Source organism: Sebastes umbrosus, chromosome 21 (genome assembly GCF_015220745.1).
Source record: "Sebastes umbrosus isolate fSebUmb1 chromosome 21, fSebUmb1.pri, whole genome shotgun sequence".
Taxonomy (NCBI): domain Eukaryota; kingdom Metazoa; phylum Chordata; class Actinopteri; order Perciformes; family Sebastidae; genus Sebastes; species Sebastes umbrosus.
Genome location: NC_051289.1, coordinates 17866529 through 17890761, shown reverse-complemented (window position 1 = coordinate 17890761; position 24233 = coordinate 17866529). Strand labels below are relative to the sequence as shown.

General features: G+C 40.9%; 1 protein-coding gene across 3 annotated transcripts in view; it reads left to right on the top strand.

Moving 5' to 3' along the window:
• The window catches only part of LOC119480419 (integrin beta-1-like), a 34768-nt gene that overhangs the window by 4598 nt on the left and 5937 nt on the right, over nt 1–24233 (top strand). For 2 of the 3 annotated variants that reach the window (XM_037756605.1, XM_037756604.1), the window contains exons 1-13: nt 9080–9211; nt 15011–15077; nt 15451–15536; nt 16848–17067; nt 17161–17331; nt 18881–19119; nt 19440–19595; nt 19699–19794; nt 20792–20881; nt 21275–21415; nt 22682–22884; nt 23017–23255; nt 23376–23598. In XM_037756605.1, the coding sequence (XP_037612533.1) occupies nt 9194–9211; nt 15011–15077; nt 15451–15536; nt 16848–17067; nt 17161–17331; nt 18881–19119; nt 19440–19595; nt 19699–19794; nt 20792–20881; nt 21275–21415; nt 22682–22884; nt 23017–23255; nt 23376–23598 (1949 nt within the window). In that variant the 5' untranslated portion in view covers nt 9080–9193. Of the gene's footprint in view, nt 1–9079; nt 9212–15010; nt 15078–15450; nt 15537–16847; nt 17068–17160; nt 17332–18880; nt 19120–19439; nt 19596–19698; nt 19795–20791; nt 20882–21274; nt 21416–22681; nt 22885–23016; nt 23256–23375; nt 23599–24233 lie in introns of those variants that run through there. The other variant, XM_037756606.1, reaches the window with a different exon arrangement.

Sequence of the window (24233 nt, the reverse complement as noted above, 5' to 3'; positions counted from 1 at the left end):
TGGCCTCAAATACACTTCTGGGCCTTTTTTTCTGGTGGGTGGGGGGTGCCTCTTGCTTCTAAAAACAGCCTCTGAAACACCGGTGAGGAATGGCATGGTTAAAGCTGACCTCTGCTCGCCAATGTCCGCTGAGAAAACGAGGCCCAACGTGTTATGTTGGTGGTAAATAGTAGCAGACTTTTGCGGGCTGCCGGTTCCATCACACTGTGTTTATTATTGTGAGGGTTTAACTGCAAAGGCCTGCGAGGCGGAAAAGAACCGTTTATGTGCCTTTTTCATTCACAAAACGACTCAGTTCGAGGATATAAAAGAGTTTGTGTGTTTAGAAATGTGGCTTTATTCACTAACATGAATGCTGGCTTGTCTTTCACCAACACTTAGAATAACATAGCTGTTATCAGAGAAATGCTCATTATGCTCCAGTGGAAAATTGAGGCTGGATATCAAAACCTCAATACTTTGTTGGTTCCAGTTAGACACTGAGTATTGAATATTGTTCTTTAATGTATTTTGGGGGCATTTCTGCCTTTTAACAGATAGGAGACAGGAAATGAATGGATGGAGAGGGATTTGAGATGACAGTCCCCAGCTGGCCTTGTCTACATGGTCATTAAACCTGAGGCCACAAGGATCTGTAGTGTTGTTTACTTTTTCTTTACTCAGTGTATGTTTTATATGAGATTTATTTTTCTTTTTTCTTTAGATAAAGTTATTGTACTGCTTCTTGTGTTTAGAATATGTAATGTTTGAGAACGTTGGTTTATTTTGTTAAATGAAGCCAGAGCAATTTAGACAGACACATAAATGATACGTGTGAATTAAAACCATTAAGAAGTCGGAATAAAAATTTAAATAATTAAGATAAGCAGCCAGCCAGTAGGAAATTAATAAGACGTGATTTAAAACCAAAAGAATAAAATAAAAACAAATCAAATAATAGTTCAAACCAACTGTTGACCAATACAAAAAAGTAATTAATGGATTAAAACCAATAAAAGAATAAAATAAAATTATAATTAAGACTGGCAACCAGACTACTAAAGTAAAACATCAAAATAAGATACGGATAGAAAAGAAAAGAAACACTACAACTCTATTTAATATTTGATATGTATAATGTATACTTTTCTGTAAACATATCCTGAAATGTGACGGACTCCGCTGACAGCATTGTTATTGAGTTCATTTAGCTGATTTTTAAGTAGATTTTGATTTTGATTTTAATATTATAACATAACTATTATACAGAATCCAAACCATATCTACTAGTCTTTGTGTATAAAATTGGTCTGGTTTGATATTTTGACGTCAGAACTTGTCTTCATACCTTTGATCATTTACATAGCATTGATCAGTTCCCATACGCCTCCCCTCAGTGCCCTGCAGTATGCATGAACCCATAGAACCAATACAATGCAAACACTGTTCTCTGTGTGTGTGTGAACGCGGTCTGTTAGACGCTGACGTCTCAGGGGTGTTAAGTGAGTCACCAGCGGTCCACCGGTTCAGAGACAGAAACACATTATAGTACTGTGGCTTCTTTTAAAGCCTCTCATTCGACTTGTAAATTCCTCTATTTATATATCTGGTGTATCTCGATAATAGGAGTTAATTATTCTGACTGAACTAGCCCGGCATTTAATTAAATTGAAGTGACATCATTTCCACCACAAACTGTTATACAGCGTAAATGAATTGATATGCAGCGGTATTTGAGGAACTCCAACAGAAACAAGTGTATTATACTTAAATTGAGGCCGACTAATGAGGCAGATCACTAGCAGCGTGTTTCGGGAACATGATACCACTCAAACAGAATGTAAGAACAACTTAAGCTGTACAGTTCAGGGACATCAAGCTTGACAGTTGTATAGTAGGAAAGCTTCTCTAAAGTAAGTCTATTGTTCTGATTTAAGTGATACAGCAGAGCTTGAACACAGTTTTAGAACACAGTGTTCATTCAGCAGCCCCTATAAGAAGAATTAAACAGATATACTGTTCCCGAGAGGAAATGCATGTGCTACTGTTTTTAGCTCTGCAGTTCTCACTCTCCCATGGTAGCGGAAATGGAGGCCCTCTAGTTCAAGTGTCAAGTCCTGGGCCTAATGAAAGACATCTGAGTGTCATTAATGTGCCAGTTGTCGAGCATTAGGGCCTCAGCAGAGAGACGGCCGGAGTGTCCACAGCTGGCCCACTGCTGGGTTCAAATCGGATTAAGACCAAACTTTGACATATCCGTCTGTGTAGCGAGAAAACAGAGCAGCCTAGGACTTAATGCGAGCAGTTTCCACATAGTCTTTGTGACCTGTTAGCTTCTGTTGGACAGCTTGTATAGCTGTACTGTAGTTTGCTCCCTGTGCTGCTGTTCTCACAGAAAACGATGGCTGGTTTTGCCGTTTCGCCGTTTCCTCTACCGCCAACCGTGAAGCTCACATTTGTGGTTTTTAAGTGGAATGTCTCGACAACTGTTGGATGGATTGCTATGACATTTGGTGCACACATTAATTTCTACCACAGCGTATTAGGGTCAGTGTTGGTAAAAAAAATTTCAAAATACGGCGTGCTTGTTTTATGCAAATGTATAAATATATATTTATTATTGGAAATCAATTAACAACACAAAACAATGACAAATATTGTCCAGAAACCCTCACAAAATATGCTCAAATCATAACATGACAAACTGCAGCCCAACAGGCAACAACAGCTGTCAGTGTGTCAGTGTGCTGACTTGACTATAATTTGCCCCAAAAATGCATGTGATTGAAGTGGGCATGTCTGTAAAGGGGAGACTCGTGGGTACCCATAGAACCCATTTTCATTCACATATCATGAGGTCAGACGTCAAGGGACCCCTTTGAAAATGGCCATGCCAGTTTTTCATCACCAAGTTTTCAGCATTATTTAGCCTCCTTTGTGACAAACTAGTATGACATGGTTGGTACCAATGGATTTCTAGTTTCATATGATATCAGTATCTTCAATCTAGCTTTAATATTGAGTCCGCTACAACCTAAGAATTGCTAGTTGCGTTAATGCGTTGAAGAAATTATTGGCGTTAAAACAAATTTGCGTTAACGTGTTACTATCCCGTTAACTTTGACATCCCTATTTTTTTCTTATAAATGTACGAATTTAATCTGAGAAATTCAGAGTTCTTTCTCTGAATAGAAACCCCTCCCCGGGCTCCGTTATTACAGTATTTATTTAACTACAGTGGCTCTAATACGCCGTCGTACATTTTGCCCTCAGGATGAACTGCAATTACTTAATTATCCCTTAATTTTTCATCTAGCGGCATCATCCGGTGAAATACTTTGGTTTATGACTAGCTACCTGCAAAACTAGCATGACATGACATATGTCCAAACAGCCAATACTGCACCAGCTGTACAGACTTCTGGTAACTTCGTTTTTAGCATATACAGTTTGTCTCCCAGTAGCAGCAGCTCTCCAGTAGCAGACTGACTGTTGGGACCATTAGCCCTGGAGAAATCCTTGTCTCCTTGTCTCCATTCACACAGACTGCTGAATAATCACCTCACTGCTGTAAACATTTGCCTGAGACTGCAGACTGCTGTCACGTATCGAAATTATTCCTCCCACTGTCTCAGCAATGCAGGTGCTGCAGATTTTTGTGTACAGTATCATCCCAGAGAATTAACATCTGTGACAGCTGCTTATTAATTTGCAGATCATTTTGGCTGTGTTGCTTACTAGCATCGTGTGAAGCATTTTCCAGGCTTGTTTAGTTTTTCCCAGAGCTTAGATTACAGCAATGGCCTGGTTTAGGTTTAGAAATCAGACACGCATGATTCACAAAGACAATATGCTGCCGTTTTGGCACAGCATTTTCAACTCTGCAACAAGGCAGTCTGGTCCCCCCCCCTCTCTCTCCGTGTCTGTCATTCTCTTCCTTTCACAGCTGAATGCCAAATATGTGATCTTTATAGCTTCAAGAGGGAGATGTGGCTTGTTTCCAGGCACCGTGATACAGGCTTCCTGTGTGATCCAGTTGAGCTTCCTGTGTTTCAGCAAAGGAAGGGCCGACTCAGCAAAGACGGAGAGTTTAGGGCGGCTTACTGTTCAGCAGCTCCACAGGCCGAGCCCTTGTCTCACACTGTCACAGCCAGGCAACCCCACAAGATCCCTTAAAACTAGCCTTCAGTTTAGCCTGGAGGTTTGGTGGTGAGAATCGAATGCCCTGCCCTTCTCTAGATCTGCTTTCAGAGGATCGCCATAAACGGTTAAACAGATGGCTCCCAAAAAAAAGTCCAATTTTACAGATGCCTGAGCAAAGCTTGTCTACTGTCAAGTTGACTTCACAAAGGCAACATTATAACAGCTAGGGGTGGGGAAAAAAATGATTCTCCTATGGATTGCATTTTTTTTGTAACGGTTTTGAAATTGATTTTTTAAGAATCGATATATTTAATTAATTTGAGTCTATGCAGAGGTAGAAGGAAGTTACCGCTTTTATTGTTGTAGTATGAGTAACGTGACGTCATATTTGTTCCGTATCCGTCAACCAAAACAAACCGCAGCGAGCCGTAATGAGAAAGTAAAAAACGGCGGAGGGTCTGCGTTAGGGATGCTAATGTTGACAAATTTTCTTAACCGATAACCAACCCTTGTTTACCGATTATTAACCATAAACCGACACGTTTTGTGCCTCGCTTGCATGGACAGGGGACGTTATCGTATTGTGGTAACGTGCTTTCAAGCCAGTCGTCACTCTCATCTCATTGGTCAAATTGGTCGACACTACAACTTTAATGCATTCAAACGTCCCGGATGGAGCTGACCATGGATGTATAAAGAAAACGGATCTGACGGGAGAGCTAGTGATGGATTTTGAGAAGTTAGCGGATTATACACGTGTGACTACATCCGGTTTTCAAAATAAGGTTTTAACAAAGGGAACTGTATACAAAATACATATATGAAATAAGATGATTGGATTATATTCACCAGAAGTATAAAACATTACCTGTCCCTTATAAATTAAAAAGAAAACACTACTAATTTGTGAGGGAAATGTCTTTATTCTTTGATTTTTGGGTTGCTGGGAAAAAAAAGGTATAAATAATGCCTGACAATGACTGATATATTTGACTTCAGGACATCTCTGACTACATAGATGCTGAAAATCAAACATTTTTAATGTATGAATTTAGATATTTTCCAAAGTAAAACTCCCCAGAAGTTTATGATTCAACTTTTCCCCATGGTCTAGTGTTAAAAAAAGTTAAAAATTGCAACAAATCGTAATATTGAATCGCAGTACTTAAAAATCAAAATACATATCGAATCGGCACCCAAGTATAATGATAGTATCGAATAGGGAAATACTAGTTGTATCGTCCCAGCCCTAATAACAGCATTGGAGCTATTTAATTATGTGGAACACATTTTCTTGTCCCTGAATGACACACTGACATTTTGCCATTTAAATAAACACACGGTTGGTTGTAGGTTTTCCATGTGTCCATGTCAGATTTGTTTTTGTGTCTCCTATAATTTGGTCCACCACCTTTTCAGAGTGATTGCAGAGGCCAGGTGGAGAGGATGAGTCAGAAATAACTTGTTAGCACTGCACAGCTATTTTCAACACAGAGATGGAGCCATGAATAGAGATATATGGAGTACTTGGCCGTGCTCCAGAGGTTGTGGTTTTGCCTCAATTGTTTCTGCTGAGCTGCAGTGGGAGGACATGTTGTGATGAGATTGTGAACTTTATTCAATATGGACGTATTTTAGGCGCTGAAAAGAAACCAGAACTGCTTAAATGTTATTGATTTTCTGACTGGAAAAGATAGAAAGTCCTTGCAAGGCAGTGTCCCCCCCAGAGGTGTATCTTTAGCCTCCTTCATAAAAGGGGAATGTTGGCAGGCTTAGTGCCAATGTATGTGGCTAACTGTTTTGTGTGGAAAGTACAGCAGGATCTCCAAGACCAGCAACAAGCTGTTGGTTGAGCTTCTCGTAAAGCTGGCATTTAGGCTGTAGCTGCTACCCCTATTATTCTGTTAAACTATTACAGAATGAAGGATTATGGGTCCGTAGCTGAACCATTTTGGAGCGTGCTTTAAAATACCTGATTCACACATCCTGTATAAAAACATGTATACCACTTGTACTACCATGTCACTTACCTACCACTTTGTTCAGCTTTTCACCATGTTAAGCATTAAACCGAGACTATGCAACTTTTAAAAGAAGATCACATAAGCAATAAAGCACACTGCTAAATTCAATACACTCAGGATTTGCCACTGCAGCCTTAAACGTAAATTCCCGTTTATATCTACCTGGTGTATTTCCCATAAATGTAGCTTTTGTGGCTCTATGGCTTGTGCTTACTTTGCACTCGCCACTTCAGACCACCTGTAAGTAGTCACCTGAAACGACCATTATGGCTAACTGCATGGGGATCTACATCCGGGGCAACTTGCTGGCTGACCTAATGTTTTGCGTTGTGATTCTGACGTCGAGGTGATGTGTCCCCTCTGGGTTGATATAAGGCAGGTTTGGACTTCCACTTTTATGGATGGACTTCCACCTTTATCAAAGAGGTCCGCCAACCAAACCTCAACTGCAGAAAATGCATAGTAAACACAGAAAAGTCTCATGGTGGCTAATATTAGCAAACGTTAGATAAATATTGCTGTGTCATATGTAAAAAAAAAAAAAAAAAAAAAAACGGACATTACTGAAATCAGTTTGCTGACTCCTTTACTTGTGCTTTTGTTACACTGTGTTTTAAGAAGTCAGTAGCTGTGTCTCCATTCAATTCCAATTCCAATCCATTTTTAAGCTCAATTTGAAGTATCGCATTAGAGAAGCTGTATAGAAACAGCAAAATTCAATCAAACTTCCTAAATTCCGAGAGAAAGTTTTTACGCTCGCTTGAGGTGTTTTTTTTGCCTTAACTCATATGACTGATCAACTGTTTCCACTGCCGGTCGTCTTCTTGGATATTGCCATAACATGCGAATGCTTGTCTTCTTTTCTGAAGAACATGAAACATGAAACATGGCCGATACTAACTGACGTGAAAGAGCAATTAAAACATTAACCAATTGCAAAAAAATCCTGAAGACCTCTCTCCATTATTCTCTCGTAGATGGGTGAGATCATGGATGTATGGGTTAGATGGGGCTAGATGTCTAGAAGGTAATCCTCAATTTGTGAAATCTGATCTGTAATCGTCAAAAACTTGCAAAAGATCTTGCGAGACTCCCTGCCCAATGACCTAGCCTAAGCTTAACTATTCGAGATCAATGCCTAACCTAACCATCTTGCAAGAGTTTCCCCAACTCGTGGGTTACCTTCTAGACACGACCGTTAGATTGCCAAGCCAACTTGTCTTGTTTTTGGTTTGCGACCTCGACTTCTTCTACTTTTTTTTACAGGCGGCTTACAGCCATGTGCCTATAACGGCAACTTCTGACCAAACTAGCCGAGTTTATTCGCTCCAAACCAGTTGATGGAAACACCGACTGATTCACAATTTTTTTTGCGACTTTTCAAAAGTTTGTGTAAAATCTGCTTGTCAATTGAACGGAAACACGGCTACTGATAAACATTTTAATGAATGAATGAAAATAAAATGTGCTGTTATCCTGTAATAGTCACTTCTGAACTTATTGGCTGCTGTTCAGCAAATGCTAAATATTCTCTCTCAATGCAATGCCTCATTACCCTCAGGATGGTACTTTGCATGTGGTAGAAATTGTTGTGTAATATGCTTAAGGTCCTGTCTGTGCTGACATCATCTCGATAGCTATTTTTACGCCTGTGCAGAGTATTTTTTTTTTTTATCATTCTAGTGCCCATAAATCATTGAACCATTCCTCAAAATGTGAAAGCAGGAATAGAAGCTGATGTCAATAACACATCTGTGTGTATTTCTTTGAGGCTAAAAATAAAGGATGGCAGACTGAATCAGACGTGACGGAAACTCTTTGGCATTTCATCTCCTTTCGCACAAGTTCCACTCCAACTCTAGCTGTTCAGTAAAATTATTTTCACGTTTTTTTTCTCTCCGAAAAAGCTTCTTCTACTGAGGAATAGTTTGAAAACCGGAATGCTCTTGTGATGTGGAAACTATGATGACATTTTTCTAGGCGCTTTATGCCTTCATCCACATCGCCTGCAGTATGTTTCTCATTTTTTTTTCTCCTGTGGAAAGATCACATTGGATTGTCTGCCCATATCAATGTCCTATAGAGAGAGAAAGAAGCACCAAAAGACTAAAGACATCAACATCTGACTCATTAGTATTATTTATCACACGGAGGCCCTTGTGGCAAAGAGGGGATGGTGAGTGGGAACACTTTAAGGATCAGACCCTCTGTCACGGTCTCGGAGGGCAGCCTGATTCATTGCTTTTGTCTGCTATGAGAGGGTCCTCCGGATGGTGGTGGTGGGGGGTGGACAGAGACACAGACGGACACTGTTTGGTATTCTCCTTCAGTCCTGTCGGGCGGCTTGTACGTCTCAGAGCTCAGACATGTTCCCCGCTCGGCGCTGTTTGAAGGGTACGTGAAGTCAAGGGGCCACTGGTTTGGCTCGGCTCAACAGTGGAGGGAGTGAACTGAGCAATTGTGTGGGTGGTATGATGGAGGACGGAGAGGGAGAGAGGAAGGAAACAAGGGAGAGAAAGAGGGAGGATGTGAGTTTAGGATGCCAGAGAGATGCCACAGACAACTGTAGAGTGACTGAATGCATCTTGGAATGGTTTAATGAAATATGAACTATACTGAAGATCCTCAAAGTTTATAAAGTCTAAGATACTTTCGCCATGCAGATCTGTTCAATAGTTGCTTTTACCAAATGTAATAATCTGTTGACATTAAAAAAAAAAGACTATTTCTGTACAAATGAAGGCAGTCCAAAGTGCCAAAGGGCTAACTCAGCAGATTCAAGGAAAATCTGTAAGTTCCTTTTATTTTGACTTGAAGCAAAGCAACTCCTTTCCCCTCCGAGTTGTGCACCGCCCTTTCCTGTTTTTCCTTCCTTTTCCATTCCTTCTTTTCACGGCCGGAGGACAACAGTCATTCTGAGCGAGGGAAGCCCAGACCTTCTCCTACCAAGAGCGCTGTGACTCTGAGCCGACAGCTTCTTTACTGCTGCAGTCAGTGTGTGCTTTACTACTGCGTCTAGCTCTCTCTGACTCCGCTGGTCATTATTCATGGCAGCGCTTGCTGAAGTAAGTACTTCTAAGCACTTGCAAATGCAGCTCAGTTTAAAGGAAAGTAAATCCACTTCAAGGCCGAGGTTTTTGTGGATCAATTAAAGCTGGGTTCTCTACATCAGATAATTTCACGCAGGGGTTCAGGAACCTCCAAAGGTTCATTGAGTGCACAAGAAGGCGTTGTATAAGTTTATAATGTAGGCTATGTCATGTATCGAATTAATGCAATTCATACATTTTTTTGTTTTTGCATGCTGTGTAAAATGCCTTTATGGTTAAAATAGATTTATTACAATGTACACAAAAGAGTACTTCTAGTCAAAAACATAAATGATATTGTCGTGGTTCAGTGGTTCTTAACCTATTTTCATTGAAGCCCAACCTACTTGTATCTAAGAAGAGCTGAGCCCCCCACTAAAAAATTACAAATCCTCGAACAAAATCAAAATCAAAATGACGTCTTGACGGATTTTGCCAAGCAGATACGAAATATGATCTTTTTTTGTAACACCTTAATTAATTTACTATAATATATTTGGAGCCAAAATAGATTTTTTTGTTATTGTGGTTAAATAAATGTAATTTATGGTGTTACATTGTTGCTAAACCACCCCATTAATGCAGGTGAGGGCCTCCATTTGTGTGCATAAAGTGGGGGAGGAAATAGGTTTTTGACAGTGAAAATGTTGTTTTTGAAAGGCTATACGCCAACAAATATGGATCGAAGCAGAATATTTCGTAAGATTTTGCTACTAATGAGCAAAACAATATCTTTTTGTATAGATTTATATACAGACTTTGGTAGTACGTGTGTTATTATAATTATGATTTTAGTTATACATAGAGCAATTAGCTTAGAGCAAAAAGCTTTTTTGACCGCAGGGAAAATATTGTTTTTGAAAGGCTAAATGTCAACAAATATAGATTGAGCAGAATATTTTGTTAAATTTTTCTACTAAGTAGCAAAAAAATATCTTTAAATAAATGTATATATATCCCAGGATCCCAGGTTGGGAACCACTGTGGTACATGATATCATCTTGAGTCATGATAGTCTGGTAAACTGCAACGTGACTAGTTACACTGTGTTCACCTGTCATGTCTGCTGACTATAGCTGGTTAGCTTGTGCCATGTCGCATCACCAAGAGGGACAGACTGAGAAAAGATAGACTGATCTGAGAAACACAAACCGCAGCAGATGAGTTAGTGTGGGGACTTTTCTGTAAAACTGATCATTAAAGTAGACCTCCGTGCTCTACTTAGTTGAAGCATCTAGCACTGACAGGCCCTAGCCGTGTGGGTTGATCTTTCTTTTAATTTGCATGACAATCACCACTTTGCAAATTGCATGTGGCGGAGATCTTTTATACTTTTTGCTCAACTCTCCTGCACATAAAATCCTAAAAAATGTGTTTCTATCATGTTTTAGTCCTACCTTTTGCAGGGGAAAAAAAGATTAAAATTGTGAATCATTGCACTTAAACAGTAATGGAATATCTCATTTTTTGATTCGATTGACTAATCAATTAAATAATTGTTTCAGCTGTTGTCAATACTGAATAAATAGCAACAAACTGGAGAAAGGGGATTGTGGGAATCACGGTGGTACAAATACAGCATCCCTTTATGGGTCTCACAGCTCACATTTCCCCAAAGTGCAGTAGCCGTGTTGCAGGTTACTATCCTGGTCGGGCAGCGTTCAGTCCCTCAGGAATGCCTGAGAAGCTCAGCCCTTTTTAGTCACGCACCACAGTGTCTGCCATGCATCACCTTCTCCTGCCAACTGATAGAGCCTCGCAAAGCCCATAAAACACTGGGATGCCATTAGTCACAGCTCAGGTGTGTGTGACAAGTGGACAGGGCAGGCGTTGAGGAGTAAAATGTGCATGTATGCATGCTGGCGTCTGACCGAGAGAGAGGCAGGAAGAGCGTGGGAGCTACATAAACTGTAAGAGAATAACCAGTCTGCAGGAAACTGTCTGGAATTTATCTTTATGTTTATGCTTTCCAATGGATAAATACTTCTGAGCCTTGCGGTTGTCATGCAAACCTCTCCTAATGGTCCTCGTCCCTCCCTTCTGCACATCAGCAATTCATATCTTTGCCACAACCAAAATACTCAAGTTGTTTATGAAAGTGTACTTATTGGAGCATTTTGAAACCTCACAAATTTAACTGACTGTATTATTTATAGTGATGTTACTCGACGATGCATGACAGTGTTTTCTTGGCATTATCTGGCTTATTCAAAATGATATGTGGGTATGGTTTCTGAGCATCAGGCCTCCTGGAACACAGAGGAGTGCAATTTGAGGCTGTTGTCAGGGAGGGTTGCAAATATTGTTCTTCCCATGTAAGCATGTATGGAAAAAGTCAAAACATGGTTAATGCGGCTGGGAAAGTCCGAATTTAAGTGTAGTTGCCATACATTGCGATCCCTAGAGTAGGGGAATGCAGCTTTTCTTTGGGGTTAAACATAGTCCAGTGGAGAAAAGAAAATGCATATATATCCTTATAAATAGCAGGAAGCTAACAGGATAGTCAGCCATGTCTCTGCTTCAGTTGCAAACTGTGCTTTCTATGAAGTTGTGGGTATGCACAGCTGCTTCCTGTACAGATATAGTGTAACAAAAACACCTCTTTTGCCAAAAAACTTCAATTGTACCTGATAGGAAACTTGTTTGACCCAAAAAAAAAAACTTAATTAAAACTCGTATTTTCTCCTTTTTTCACAACAGAGCTTTTAACCGCATCTCATGGTCTTCATCAGTAATGATTAAGGTTTTCTGGAGGTGTCAAACTATATACTTCTTGGCTAATAGAACTTTTTCATGTATGATTTGTAGGGGTGGTGGAAAAAATCGATACGGCATAGTATTACAATATTTTGCAATATTGTATTGATACACAGACGTCAAGTATCGACCTTTTATTATATTAACTCTTAACCTCTTAACAATCCGATGGCCTGGAATCGATTGGTACCAACCATGTCATGTTAGGTTGCAGGTAAGCATGCTGAATAACACTCCAAAGCCACGCTAAATTTTGGCGAAGAAAAACTGGCATGGCCATTGTCAAAGGGGTCTCTTGACCTCTGACCTCAACATATGTGAATGAAAACTAAGTATCGTGATAATATCGTACCGTCGGGCCTCTGGTGATTCCCCACCTCTAATGATTTTAGTTTTTCCATCTTTATTCGGCTTTTTACTTCTAAAATTATAGACAAAAAACACATTGTTATAGTGGCCATGTTAACCAAAACCACCTTGAAAAATGGTGACAACTTGTATTTACGACGTCTGAACTCTGAGCTTTGGCGGCGCACTTGAAGGCAGCATAACATCCTGTTCCTAGCCCCTTTCTTGGACTTCTCTCTGTCCTCTGCTTATATTTTACTGTAGTTTTTTTATCGAACATTCCTCTGTGCACTGCAGCTGCTAAGCTTCACGGAATTTAAGAAAACAGGGTTATTTTTCTAACCTGACACCTCGCTGGCGTTTTGTCGAGGTAGTTTGCATTTGAATAATTCCTTGGAGCTGAAGTCAAAACCCCGGCGGGAGTGAAAGGAAAATATCTGAGTGTGCGGTTTTGTTGTAAGAGGAATGTGAACTTGAATTCCTTCATTTTAAGCTTGGTTTTCAATGAAATCAATTGTTCATTGTGCATGCACGTACATCACTAACTGCTGGACTCAGATCTAACACTGTATGGATCTTTTGTGACACGGTCGATTGGCTTCAGTATGGTACGGTGGTGATGACGTAAAAGTGGCAGAACCAGGTTAAATGTGGTATTTCTCTCACATGGAAACACAGCACATACGCTAACACACACACTGCACCATGTACAGCAGTAGAGATTCAAGCCAGCTGATCTAATCTGGGGGTCTGTAGACAGGCCGTCTGCCCCTCTGTGTCTATATAGACGGACACACACGCACACACTCACACAGGCACCCAGGAATGCATCACTCAACACCGCGCACACTGGACGTCAGAGCTTCCTTTACCACAGTGTAAGGGAATGCAGCCTCTATGAATAGCCAGCAACGGTCACTGGTCTAAAAAAAATTCAAAAGAGAAAAAAAAATGTTTTGTCGCTTTATCACTGTCTTTCTAGCTCTAATTTGAACCTCATGCTTTAATATCCAGTGTGGTAGACATTAGCTACTGTGGAGATTCCCTTAGAAAGGGCTCCCATGAGTTTGTGATTTATGCTCAAGCGGGACATTGGGTTTTACATTCCACATGTTAATTAGATTCGGCACATGCTGGTCCCTCGCCAGTGCACCTCAATACAACATCAGGCCATTGATTCGGTGTCTCTGTAGGAGCCTTCCCAGCTGTCGCTTGTTAGAACTGCCAATAAGCGCCAGTCACATGGAAACATCATCAACACGCCCACTTGCTAGCCGTGAATTTTTTCGACAATTACCGGCCCTAAAGGCTGCTCGATTATGGCAAAAATCATTCACGATTATTTAACATGATTACTCATTGACTTCGTAAACATTAAGCAAGAAATTTTTGTAGCCTGCGTTTTAAAATTAAACGCATCAATTCGGTGCAATTTGAGAGCAGGGAGCTCTGTCCCTCCCCGCAGGGAGAGAGGGCACCACGAGCACTAAGCGGTGAGGTCAGGTGTCGGTGTATCCAAATGATCCTAATGACTTTGGTGATCTCAACCTTTCCTCTAGCGCCACCACGAGTTTGATTTGTTTTTCATTTAGCGGCACAAGAAGGTCATTTTTCATTTATCTAGCAAAATATCTTCACATCGACTGAATGAATTGGCGCAAAATTTTGAATACAGACGTTCATCATTCCAGAGGATGGATCCTGGTTAGCCCCTGACTCTTTCTGTTGCGCCACCATGAGGTTGAAATTTGCTTTAAGTGAAACGCTCAAGAAAAGTAAGTACGTTGGTTCGCCATTTTGGTCCAGACTCAAATATCTTCGCAACTATTGGATGGAATGCTCTGAAATTTGGTGCAGACATTCATCCCAACATGAATATCCTGCAATATTACGACATTCCTGTCAGCCTGAGTTGTAATTTGTGTTTAGTGATAATTTGCAAACGTTAGCATACTAATACTAAGATGGTAAACAACATTATACCTGCTAAACATCAGTATGTTGGCAAGCTATTGCTCAAAGGCACCGCTATGCTAAAGTACAGTCTCACAGAGCCGCTAATCAGCCGATCAGTGCAGAGAAAGCTCCTTCAGCTCACTTATCCTTAGTAAGTCATGAGCTTTGCATTAGTGTAGGACAAGATGCATCGATATGGCTGACCAAAGGGCCTGCTCACAGACAAGGGATCAATATACACATCCAGAGAGGGGGTGACTCTAGGGAACTGATGCTATTTACAGTAAAAAGGATTGTGGAAAAGGAGGCTGTAGTCCAAGCCAGGGGCAAGTCGGTGTGATTGTGTCTGTACGTTAATGTGCGCCTGGATACTGTAGCCTACATGTTTGTATGTGAAAGTGCTCTGAATTGAATTGGCTGCCTGTTACCCTTTGACCGACTGAGAATAGCCAAGCTCCTGCCAGCGAATAATTTATTATCTCTAATTATAACCAAGCCATTTACACATTCAATCTGTCATCTCTCTGAGACGCTCTCTCTCGTTCCTCTGGACCCTTTTGTTCAGGAAATTATGAATTCAATCTATTCAGGCTATGAAGCACACCAGCTATTATTGTTAACAAAGAGAGAGTCACAAATGTCATATTGCTTCTCAGAACTCTTTGATGACACAACAGCACATTTAAAAGATATTTTTCTTGTGTGTGTTTTCAGATGGACCTGAAGCTGCTCTTGATATCCACCTTGTTAGGAGTCTTTTGTTGCGGTAATGCTCAGAAAGGTAAGATTGGCTCCCACGCTATTGCCGTAACATCATTATTCTGTCACATGATGTCATTTCGTTGATGCCAGCTTGCATAGCGAACATACAATTCATAATGATGACTACCTCCCTTAGAGAGGGAGGCCGGCTACTTTATCTTAATGATGTCATTGACCAGAGATCCACCTACGGGGCATAGAGGATAATGGAAAAGACAGAATATTCCGTCTCTGTCTCCAATTACCGTCGAGCCACACACTGTTCCAGATGAACTGATGTGTAAACACGGGGGGCTTAACAGGCTGCTTACTTTGCAGGGCCTGTGCTGTGCCCCTGCTCCCTCTGACTCTGCCTCCCTCCTCTCTCTCTCCTCTCTTTGTTTTCCATCCAGAGGGGAACGAGTGCATCAATGCCAACGCCAAATACTGCGGGGAGTGCATCCAGGCCGGAGCCAAATGTGGCTGGTGTAAAGACCCGGTATGTGAATCGAAGCTGTCAGCTATAAGCGCTGCTGAGAAATGCAGTTTGATGTCATTATGATGCCATTAGGCATATAGCGATAGTGAGCCTGTGGTCTTGGGACTGTGCTTAATGTAGGGCTGCAGTGAATGATTGTCCGTTATCGGTTTTTAAAGTAATCGATTACTTGTTTAGCCTATGAAATATCAGAAAATAATGCAGCCATCACAATTTCCCAGAGCCCAAGGTTATGTCTTTAAGTTCCTAGTTTTGTCCGACTAACAGTCCACATTGGAAAGATATTTAAAGAGGACCTATTATGCTATCTACTAAAACATGTTTACATGCTTCCATGTTCAAAAAATGCTTTATTTTTCTCATACCGGCTGAACTGCAACACCTCTTTTCACCCTCTGTCTGAAACGCTCCATTTGAGCTCCTGAACTCAAAACTCAAAACTCTTCACATTGTGCTCCAGCTCCACTCTAACTAGCTTTATTTGAGGGCGTGCCAGACTAGCCGCTAGGCAGGTATTATGCAAATGTATTACTAGGTGACATCACCATGTTACGGAAGAAAAGGCGGGACTTCAAGCGAGGCGTTTCAGGCCCTTCAGGAGCAGTGTTTCTGTGGGGGAGAGTAACTCCCTTTAGTGTGGACTTTGGGCTTTGTAACTTTACATGCACAAAAAACTATATAGCACACGTAAATTGAGTGTCTTTGGGTTTTGGACAGTTGGTCAGTCAAAACAATCAATTGAAAGAAGTACGATGGGCATTTTGAACTATTTTCTGATGTTTTGTAAAAATTGTCAATTTATTAATCAAGAAAATAACAAGTAGAAAATTGATAATGAGTCAGAATCAGTTTCAGTTCCAATCCTCACATTTGAGAAGCTGGAACCTGCCAAGTATTTTTGCTCAGTAAATAACTAAAATGACTAATTAATTATCAAAATAGTTTTTGATAGGACATTTTTTTTGTATTATTATTATACCTCCGCGACAACGTAGTCGCACTTTTGCCTTGTACTTTAATAAAGTTGCAGTACTTGCGAAAGACATTAAAAAGTAATGGGAAAAATCAGAGCAGCAGACACTGGACAAACACTACATACTCCATAATGCAACTCAATAGTGTCTTTTATTAGACCCTTTCTGCCTGGTAAGCGCCCATCCCTTGTCCTCAATGCCCCCCAGATTGTAACTGAGAGAGTAACCCTGATGAAAGACATTATGCAACAGCTCTAATAGTGTGCCTTACGACAAACAAACTGATTTTCACTTGTAAAATTGTCCCTTTTAATCCTCCCTGTGCTGCTGCTCGTAGAACTTCCTGAAACAGGGCGAGACCGTGTCGACCCGTTGTGACGAGCTGCAGTCTCTGATAAAAAGGGGCTGTGATAACGCCATGATCGAGAACCCGCACGGGGAACAGACGATCCTCAAGAACAAAAAGGTGACAAATCGCAGAAAGGGAGCAGATAAACTGAAGCCAGAGGACATCACTCAGATCCAGCCCCAGAAACTCAGCCTCACCCTCCGATCTGGTGAGAATACATTTTAATTCATCTTTTCCCGACGCTATTTGATTGTATATTCACCACTCTGACACAGTTTTTAACTACGGTAACATTGTGTAGGTGAGCCCCAGGCTTTCGAATTGAAGTTCAAACGAGCGGAAGATTACCCCATCGACCTCTACTACTTGATGGACCTGTCCTACTCCATGAAGGATGATCTGGAGAACGTCAAGAATCTGGGAACAAGTCTGATGCTGGAGATGTCAAAGATCACCTCTGACTTCAGGATAGGTGAGTGTTTTCATTATGGAGCGTGATCACATTTGACAGTTTGTTTCTTTTGGGAGCAAAGAAATGAAAAGCTTTCTTTGGTTCTTTAACTAAAAATCACAGTTGTTGTAACTACTTCAACATTACACATTTAGTAGCCAAAACTTACAAAAAGAAGAAGTAAAAAACATTTTCGTCATTTCCAGTCACCAGTTCTTATTTAAGTAGATCAGAGGTTTTCAAACGGGGAGGAGGGCGTGCATGCTCTTATCCTAAAAGCAACAGGAATTTAGTTATTGTAGTTTGTCCCCCTCACCAACACAGTCAGTATTCGCAGCAGCAGTATTGCCTGGAATGACTCATAGAATTAAGGTACTTAAAAACCTGATTCCTGCAATTTATGTCAAAATGTGCACTCCTTTACTGAGTCATAACTCTGTGATGCACGTTTTTTATATTCAATGTGACTTATTCTTTCCATCACCAATTAAATGTCCATTATTCTGCTTAGGAATCACAGAAAAAAGACGCTCCTTGTAACTCCAGAATTTGCCTGAGAATAATCATGTTTTTAAGTTTTCTTCAGTTTCTAAGTAAACAAGTAATAGTTGTCTGTACATCCAGGGGTACATTGCAAACGTGAACTGCTAATCGGTAATTCAGCATACTTTTAATGGTGCCAATTTGCCAAAATGTAAACATATAGGCAAAAAGAAAAACAGGACTTAAAGTAGTTGTCTCGACTTTGTCTGAGGAGGTCCACTGTATCAAACATTGAAAGCCCTGAGGTAGATTAGCTGTCTTGTTTTGTCAGGTGTCCTATTGTGGGTATTTACTGCCACCCAAGGTTGAATGACCTTTTTGTGACCTGTACAAACAAACCAAAGAAGTATTAGAGTTCATCGACCTCCTCTGAATTCATTTGGTGTCACCTTATCCCTAGACCAGAGCACCCAGTCTCAAAACAAGCATCATGTCCCATATCATGCTCATTTTCAGGTTCATACTTGTATTTTGTGTTTCTACTAGAACATGTTTACATGCTGTAATGTTCAAAAAAACATTTATTTTCCTCATACTGTCGGCCTGAATATGCCTGTATTTATCCTCTGTCTGAAACGCTCCGTTTTAGCGCATTTCGACGGAATTGCGACGAAATTGCAACAGAATTGCGTTGCTAGGCAGCAGCTTGGGTCCACGTGTACTTCCTTATCAGCTGATGACATTCACATACACTGCAACCAGGAATAAACTGGGACACACTTAGAATGTTTACGTTTAAATCTGTGTAAAGTGTCTAAATATTGTATATTTGTGACATCACAAATGGACAGAAATCTTGACAGCTTGTTTCAAATGCAGAGTTTCCGAATACGGGCTGTGTGTATCTCCCTGTGGATTGAGTGTTTCGATACTTTCACAGTATTTATATAAGACTTAAGCCTGCTTTATAATAAAAAAACATGAAAATCTCACTTATTATACTATGGGACCTTTAAGCCTTTACCCAAATCCATTGTTGACTTTTTGCTCAAGTTGTTTAAAATGAAATCCAACTGTCTTTTTAAAGGTTTTGGTTCCTTTGTGGAGAAGACGGTCATGCCATACATCAGCACCACCCCGGCCAAGCTGCTGAACCCGTGCACGGGCGACCAGAACTGCACCAGCCCGTTCAGCTACAAGAACGTCCTGAAGCTGACCAGCGACGGCAAGAAGTTCAACACCCTGGTGGGCCAGCAGCACATCTCTGGAAACCTGGACTCTCCTGAGGGGGGGTTTGATGCTATCATGCAAGTGGCTGTGTGTGGGGTAAGCAGTTTCCCTTCAGTAATCCTGTGGTAAATAATCACTCCCAGCTTCTCAATTCAAGGTAATTTTCCCACAATTACCGCACTTGCTTGGAGGGATGCAGTGGCAATAAATGCATTTATGTGGTGATGTGTGAACGGAACGGGTATTTTATGAGTCCTTGGTGTTTAAAAGGGCATTTTTGGATGCAGCGATAATCAGAAGTTCATGTGCCACATTATGAGGTTCTCATATTCCCACTTAGCATTTATAGAGAGGATATATCGCTGTCGGCAGACAATTATTACTTTTAGTTTGAGTGTTTCCTTCTCATTTCTCAGGATCATATTGGTTGGAGGAATGTGACTCGTCTGCTGGTGTTCTCCACTGATGCCGGCTTCCACTTTGCCGGCGACGGCAAACTGGGTGGCATCGTTCTGCCCAATGATGGAAAATGTCACTTAGAGAACAATGTGTACACCATGAGCCACTACTACGTAAGTAGCTCAGTATTGTTTGGCCTGTTCATACACTGCTACTCATGTTGACTGTGTGTTACACTATAAAATTGACCCTTTTCTCCTCCATCCTGTTATAAAGGACTACCCCTCCATTGCTCACCTGGTTCAGAAGCTGAGCGACAACAACATTCAGACCATCTTTGCGGTCACCGAGGAGTTCCAGCCTGTTTACCAAGTGAGTTCTTCTTCGTTTCTCTATGTAACACACTTTTACTACATACTCTTCCTCGTTCCTTCTGTTTGCGTGTGTGTGATAGGAAGAGTCCGTAAAAATATCCAGCCGGGCGAGTTGAGGTAGCATCCCCATAAAAGCTCTAATTATTTCCTTATGCAATGCGGTTGCTTTTCAGGCCAGTTCAGCCCAGTTCCATCTGAGTATGATAAAAGTTCTTTCATTACGTAGCCCCACAGTAGCTTCAGTATGCTTTAAAGCACAGACTGTATGTATAGATGGACAACCACAATATCTCTATAACTACATTTATGATTAAATTCTATTACACAGACTCGTGGCGGTTATGGAAAGTTAAAGTTACATCTCCGTTCTTGTACAATTGCCGAGCCTCCGGCTGTGTGACTACTTCACTCAGAGCAGCTGTCAATCACAGCTGTCAATCATGATGTCACGCCCCCTTTTTATAGCATCAAATAACTAGTTAAAACCAAATTTATCAGAAAACATGAACATACATCAGCGTGATAAGAACTACCTAAAGTGACAGAAACCATATTTGTGGAAAATGTATTTGACGTGTACTGTGACTTTTAATTTGGCCCATGTTCCATCCGCTAACATGGAGGGGGCGGGATTTATTACCTATACTGCAGCCAGCCACCAGGGGGCGGTCCAGATGTTTTGGCTTCACTTTTGGGGAGCTGTCATGGTGGTCCATCTTTATATACAGTCTTTGCTTCAAAGCAATAATATTTCCATAATTTCAACATTGAAATTAATGTTGTATCCATCTAAATCGAGAATTAAATGGTTAAATCAGTATATTTTCGGGCTGTAATGAGATGCACTCACGTATTGCAGCTGGAACAACAGTCAGTAAAAATTCATAGAAGAGTATTCTTGCTTCTGTGTTTTTGCTAATAGAGATTCTAGATATCACAAGATTAACAGAGCTTTGATGAAGCTTTTTTCTAAACTTTTTTTCTTCTCTTCTCAGGAGCTGAAAAATCTGATACCAAAGTCTGCAGTGGGCACTCTGTCTGCCAACTCAAGCAATGTAATCAACCTTATTGTGAGCGCTTACAATGTGAGTACACTTTGATTAAGTTACTGTATCATTTACTCAAATGAACCACATTAAAAGAATAGTTCAGGTGTTTCGAAGTGGGGTTGTATGAGTTACCTATTCCATAGTCAGTGTATTACCTAGAGTAGATGTCGGTCGGTATGCCCCCAGTTTGGAGAAACAGACAGGAGTACCGACACGGGAGCAAACCAATGTACCGCTGTGGACGGAGATGGCTGCAAAACGTATTTTAGAGACTCATACAACCCCACTTAAAAAAAAATCATAACTATTCCTTTAAAGCAATCAACATTGTGACTGTCAAAGCTAATCCTTTGTGTATTGTATGCAGTCAAAACAAAGCTACTAGATGACATTCCAACATATGTGTTGTTATCGCTTGGTTTTTGGCAGTCTCTCTCGTCCGAGGTTATTCTGGAGAACAGCAAGCTTCCAGAGGGAGTGACCATAGCTTACACGTCCCACTGTAAAAACGGAGTGGTCAGTGACGGCGAAAGTGGACGAAAGTGCTCCAACATCTCCATCGGGGATGAGGTGAGGATTAGAAAATGTCTCTTTTTTGTTGTATTTCACCAGTAGATGATTAAGCCTGTCAAAACACACACCACCATTCAGGCCATTAAGAGACTGAAAATGTCAAATAGAATTTAGATCATTAAAAAGGTTTACATGCATTTTTGTGAGGGACAATGAATGATTTCTCTGTAATTCACACCAGAGATCACATTATCTTGTAATTTAAAAAAAAAATTTCTTATTCAATACACACACATTACACTGGCCATTTACAGTTGCTTTAAGTTACAACATACAGTAAATACCTTCGTTGTTGTAATACTCATTTCTGCCACAAGAGGCTGAAGGTCACCACTACTCTATCTTCTAAATAGGACTAAAAGCATTAATGTTTTCTTCCAGGTGAATTTTAATTTCTCACAAGGTACATATATAGTGTGTTAGCAAGTTATGCATTACTGTCCTCTGTTTTGGCTAGAAATGTATTTTAATCTGTGCTAATCTGCCGTCAGGGATAACATGCTTTTAGTCTATTAGACTGTTTAGAACATGAGGTAGTGGGGCACGCCTGACAAAAGAAATTTCACCTGCCAAAACTTCTTTTCACTTGTTTTCACAGATGAAAATAATGTAACTTAGAAAAATGATCCTGGTAGAACTTATTTTTCCCACCTGGCAAAACAAATGAATTTTGAATGAATCACAGATGAATTTGTTTTTAAAGAACTTGGAAAGATGATCCTGGCAAAACCTTTTTTTCGCCTGATCTTAGGTCATAAACACAGGAGAGAAAACAATTTGTGGATCTGAATCTGGATCACCAGAATTTTTTTTTTCTCACATACCTCCCAGGGTTTCTGTAAATTCCTGCTGTTTGTCCTCAGAATATACCAGACTCTAGACACATACCAGCTACAAAACTATGTCAATAAAGGATTTAACAAGTATTATTTTCCATGCACTGGGGATAAAAAAAATAATTGCTGTTTTTTTTCTCTGAAAAATATTAGGCGCAACATGATGCATTTCCATCCAAAGCCATCAGTCTTCCACTTCCATCAGGCCTATTTTAGCCGATTTCATCATGTCAGATACTGAAAAACAATCACTTTTGTAATTCACAGTCATTGTGGTTTGTTTTCTACCCCAAGCCTGCGCTCGCATCACACAATGATGTCACGTAGAAAGTTTTACATTTATTGATTTGACTTTTGAGATTTTCGCAGACGTGCGACAAACCTCAGTATTTCGCTCACTGAGTCTCCTTTCTGCCTTTATTCCTAGGTCATGTTCAACATCAGTGTGACATCTAAGGGCTGCCCGAAACAAGGCAAGCCTGACACCATCAAGATAAAGCCCCTGGGATTTACAGAGGAGGTGGAGATTACCCTCAACTTCATCTGCGAGTGTGACTGCAACAAGGACGGCATCAAGAACAGTAAACTCTGCCACTTTGGCAACGGGACCTACGAGTGTGGTGCCTGCAAGTGAGTCCGTGAACATTGTACCATACATCTTACACAGAAAAAAATAGCCAAAACCTTTACGCCTCATACTTAATGTTATTTGGATTTCTGTTTGAGAAATGCTTCAGAATGACAACCTCTTCCTTGTCTCAGGTGTAATGAAGGACGCGTGGGCAGACAGTGTGAATGCAGCAGCAACGATGTGGCCACAGAGGACATGGACCGAACCTGCCGTAAAGACAACGGCACCGACATCTGCAGCAACAACGGAGACTGCGTGTGCGGCACGTGCGAGTGCAAGAAGAGAGACAACCCTGAGGAGAGGTACAGCGGCCAGTACTGCGATTGTGACAACTTCAACTGTGACCGCTCTGGGAACAAACTGTGTGGAGGTGAGAATGACAGCTCCACTGCTTGGGAAGATCTAGTCTCTGAGAATTTAAGCACATAGGCTCTACTCAGATGATGTTTAGACAGAGAAAAGACTCATTTAATTTTCTCTTTTTTCTTAGGGCATGGACGCTGCGAATGCAGAGTGTGTGTCTGTGACCCCATGTGGACCGGAAGTGCCTGTGATTGTTCTCTGGATGACAAAACGTGTATGGCCAGCAACAAGCAGCTCTGTAACGGCAGAGGAAGTTGTGACTGTGGCATTTGCAAGTGCACTGACCCCAAATTCCAGGGTCCCACCTGTGAGACTTGTCCCACCTGTCCAGGAGTCTGCACTGAACACAAGTAAGTCTGAAATGAAGATGTGTCAATGTACAAATATCCCCCATCTCTTATGGTACACTGTCCTCACTCTACAAAGGTATCACTTATTGATTATAGACCCATAACTCTCTCAATGTACATGTGGCATATTAGTGCATTGAGAAAAATCTGAAACTACAGTGTATCCTTCTACACCTTAAGAGCCATTATCCACAGTAGTGGCTGTAACCAGTGGACAACCTCCGGGTCTGAGAAGTGAAGCCAATGCGGAAGTGCCTTAAACTTGCATTCTTTCTAACGGCCAGCAGGGGGCGACTCCTCTGGTTGCAAAAAGACGTCTGATTGTATAGAAGTCTCTGAGAAAATGAGCCTACTTCTCACTTGATTTATTATCTCAGTAAACATTGTTAACATGAGTTTATGGTCTCAATCTCTAGTTTCAAGTCTTCTTCAATACAGCATGATGTTCATTTAGTAAATTATGGTCCCATTTAGAGTCAAATAGACCATAAAGCAGGGTATGCTTTAGGGCGGGGCTACCTTGGGATTGACAGGTTGCTACCACGGCGTTGTCCAGTCTGGGAGTTGTCCGTGTTTGCGTCTTACAACTTTAACCTTTGTTTTCAGTTCATGAAAGTTAATTGTAACATTTTGAT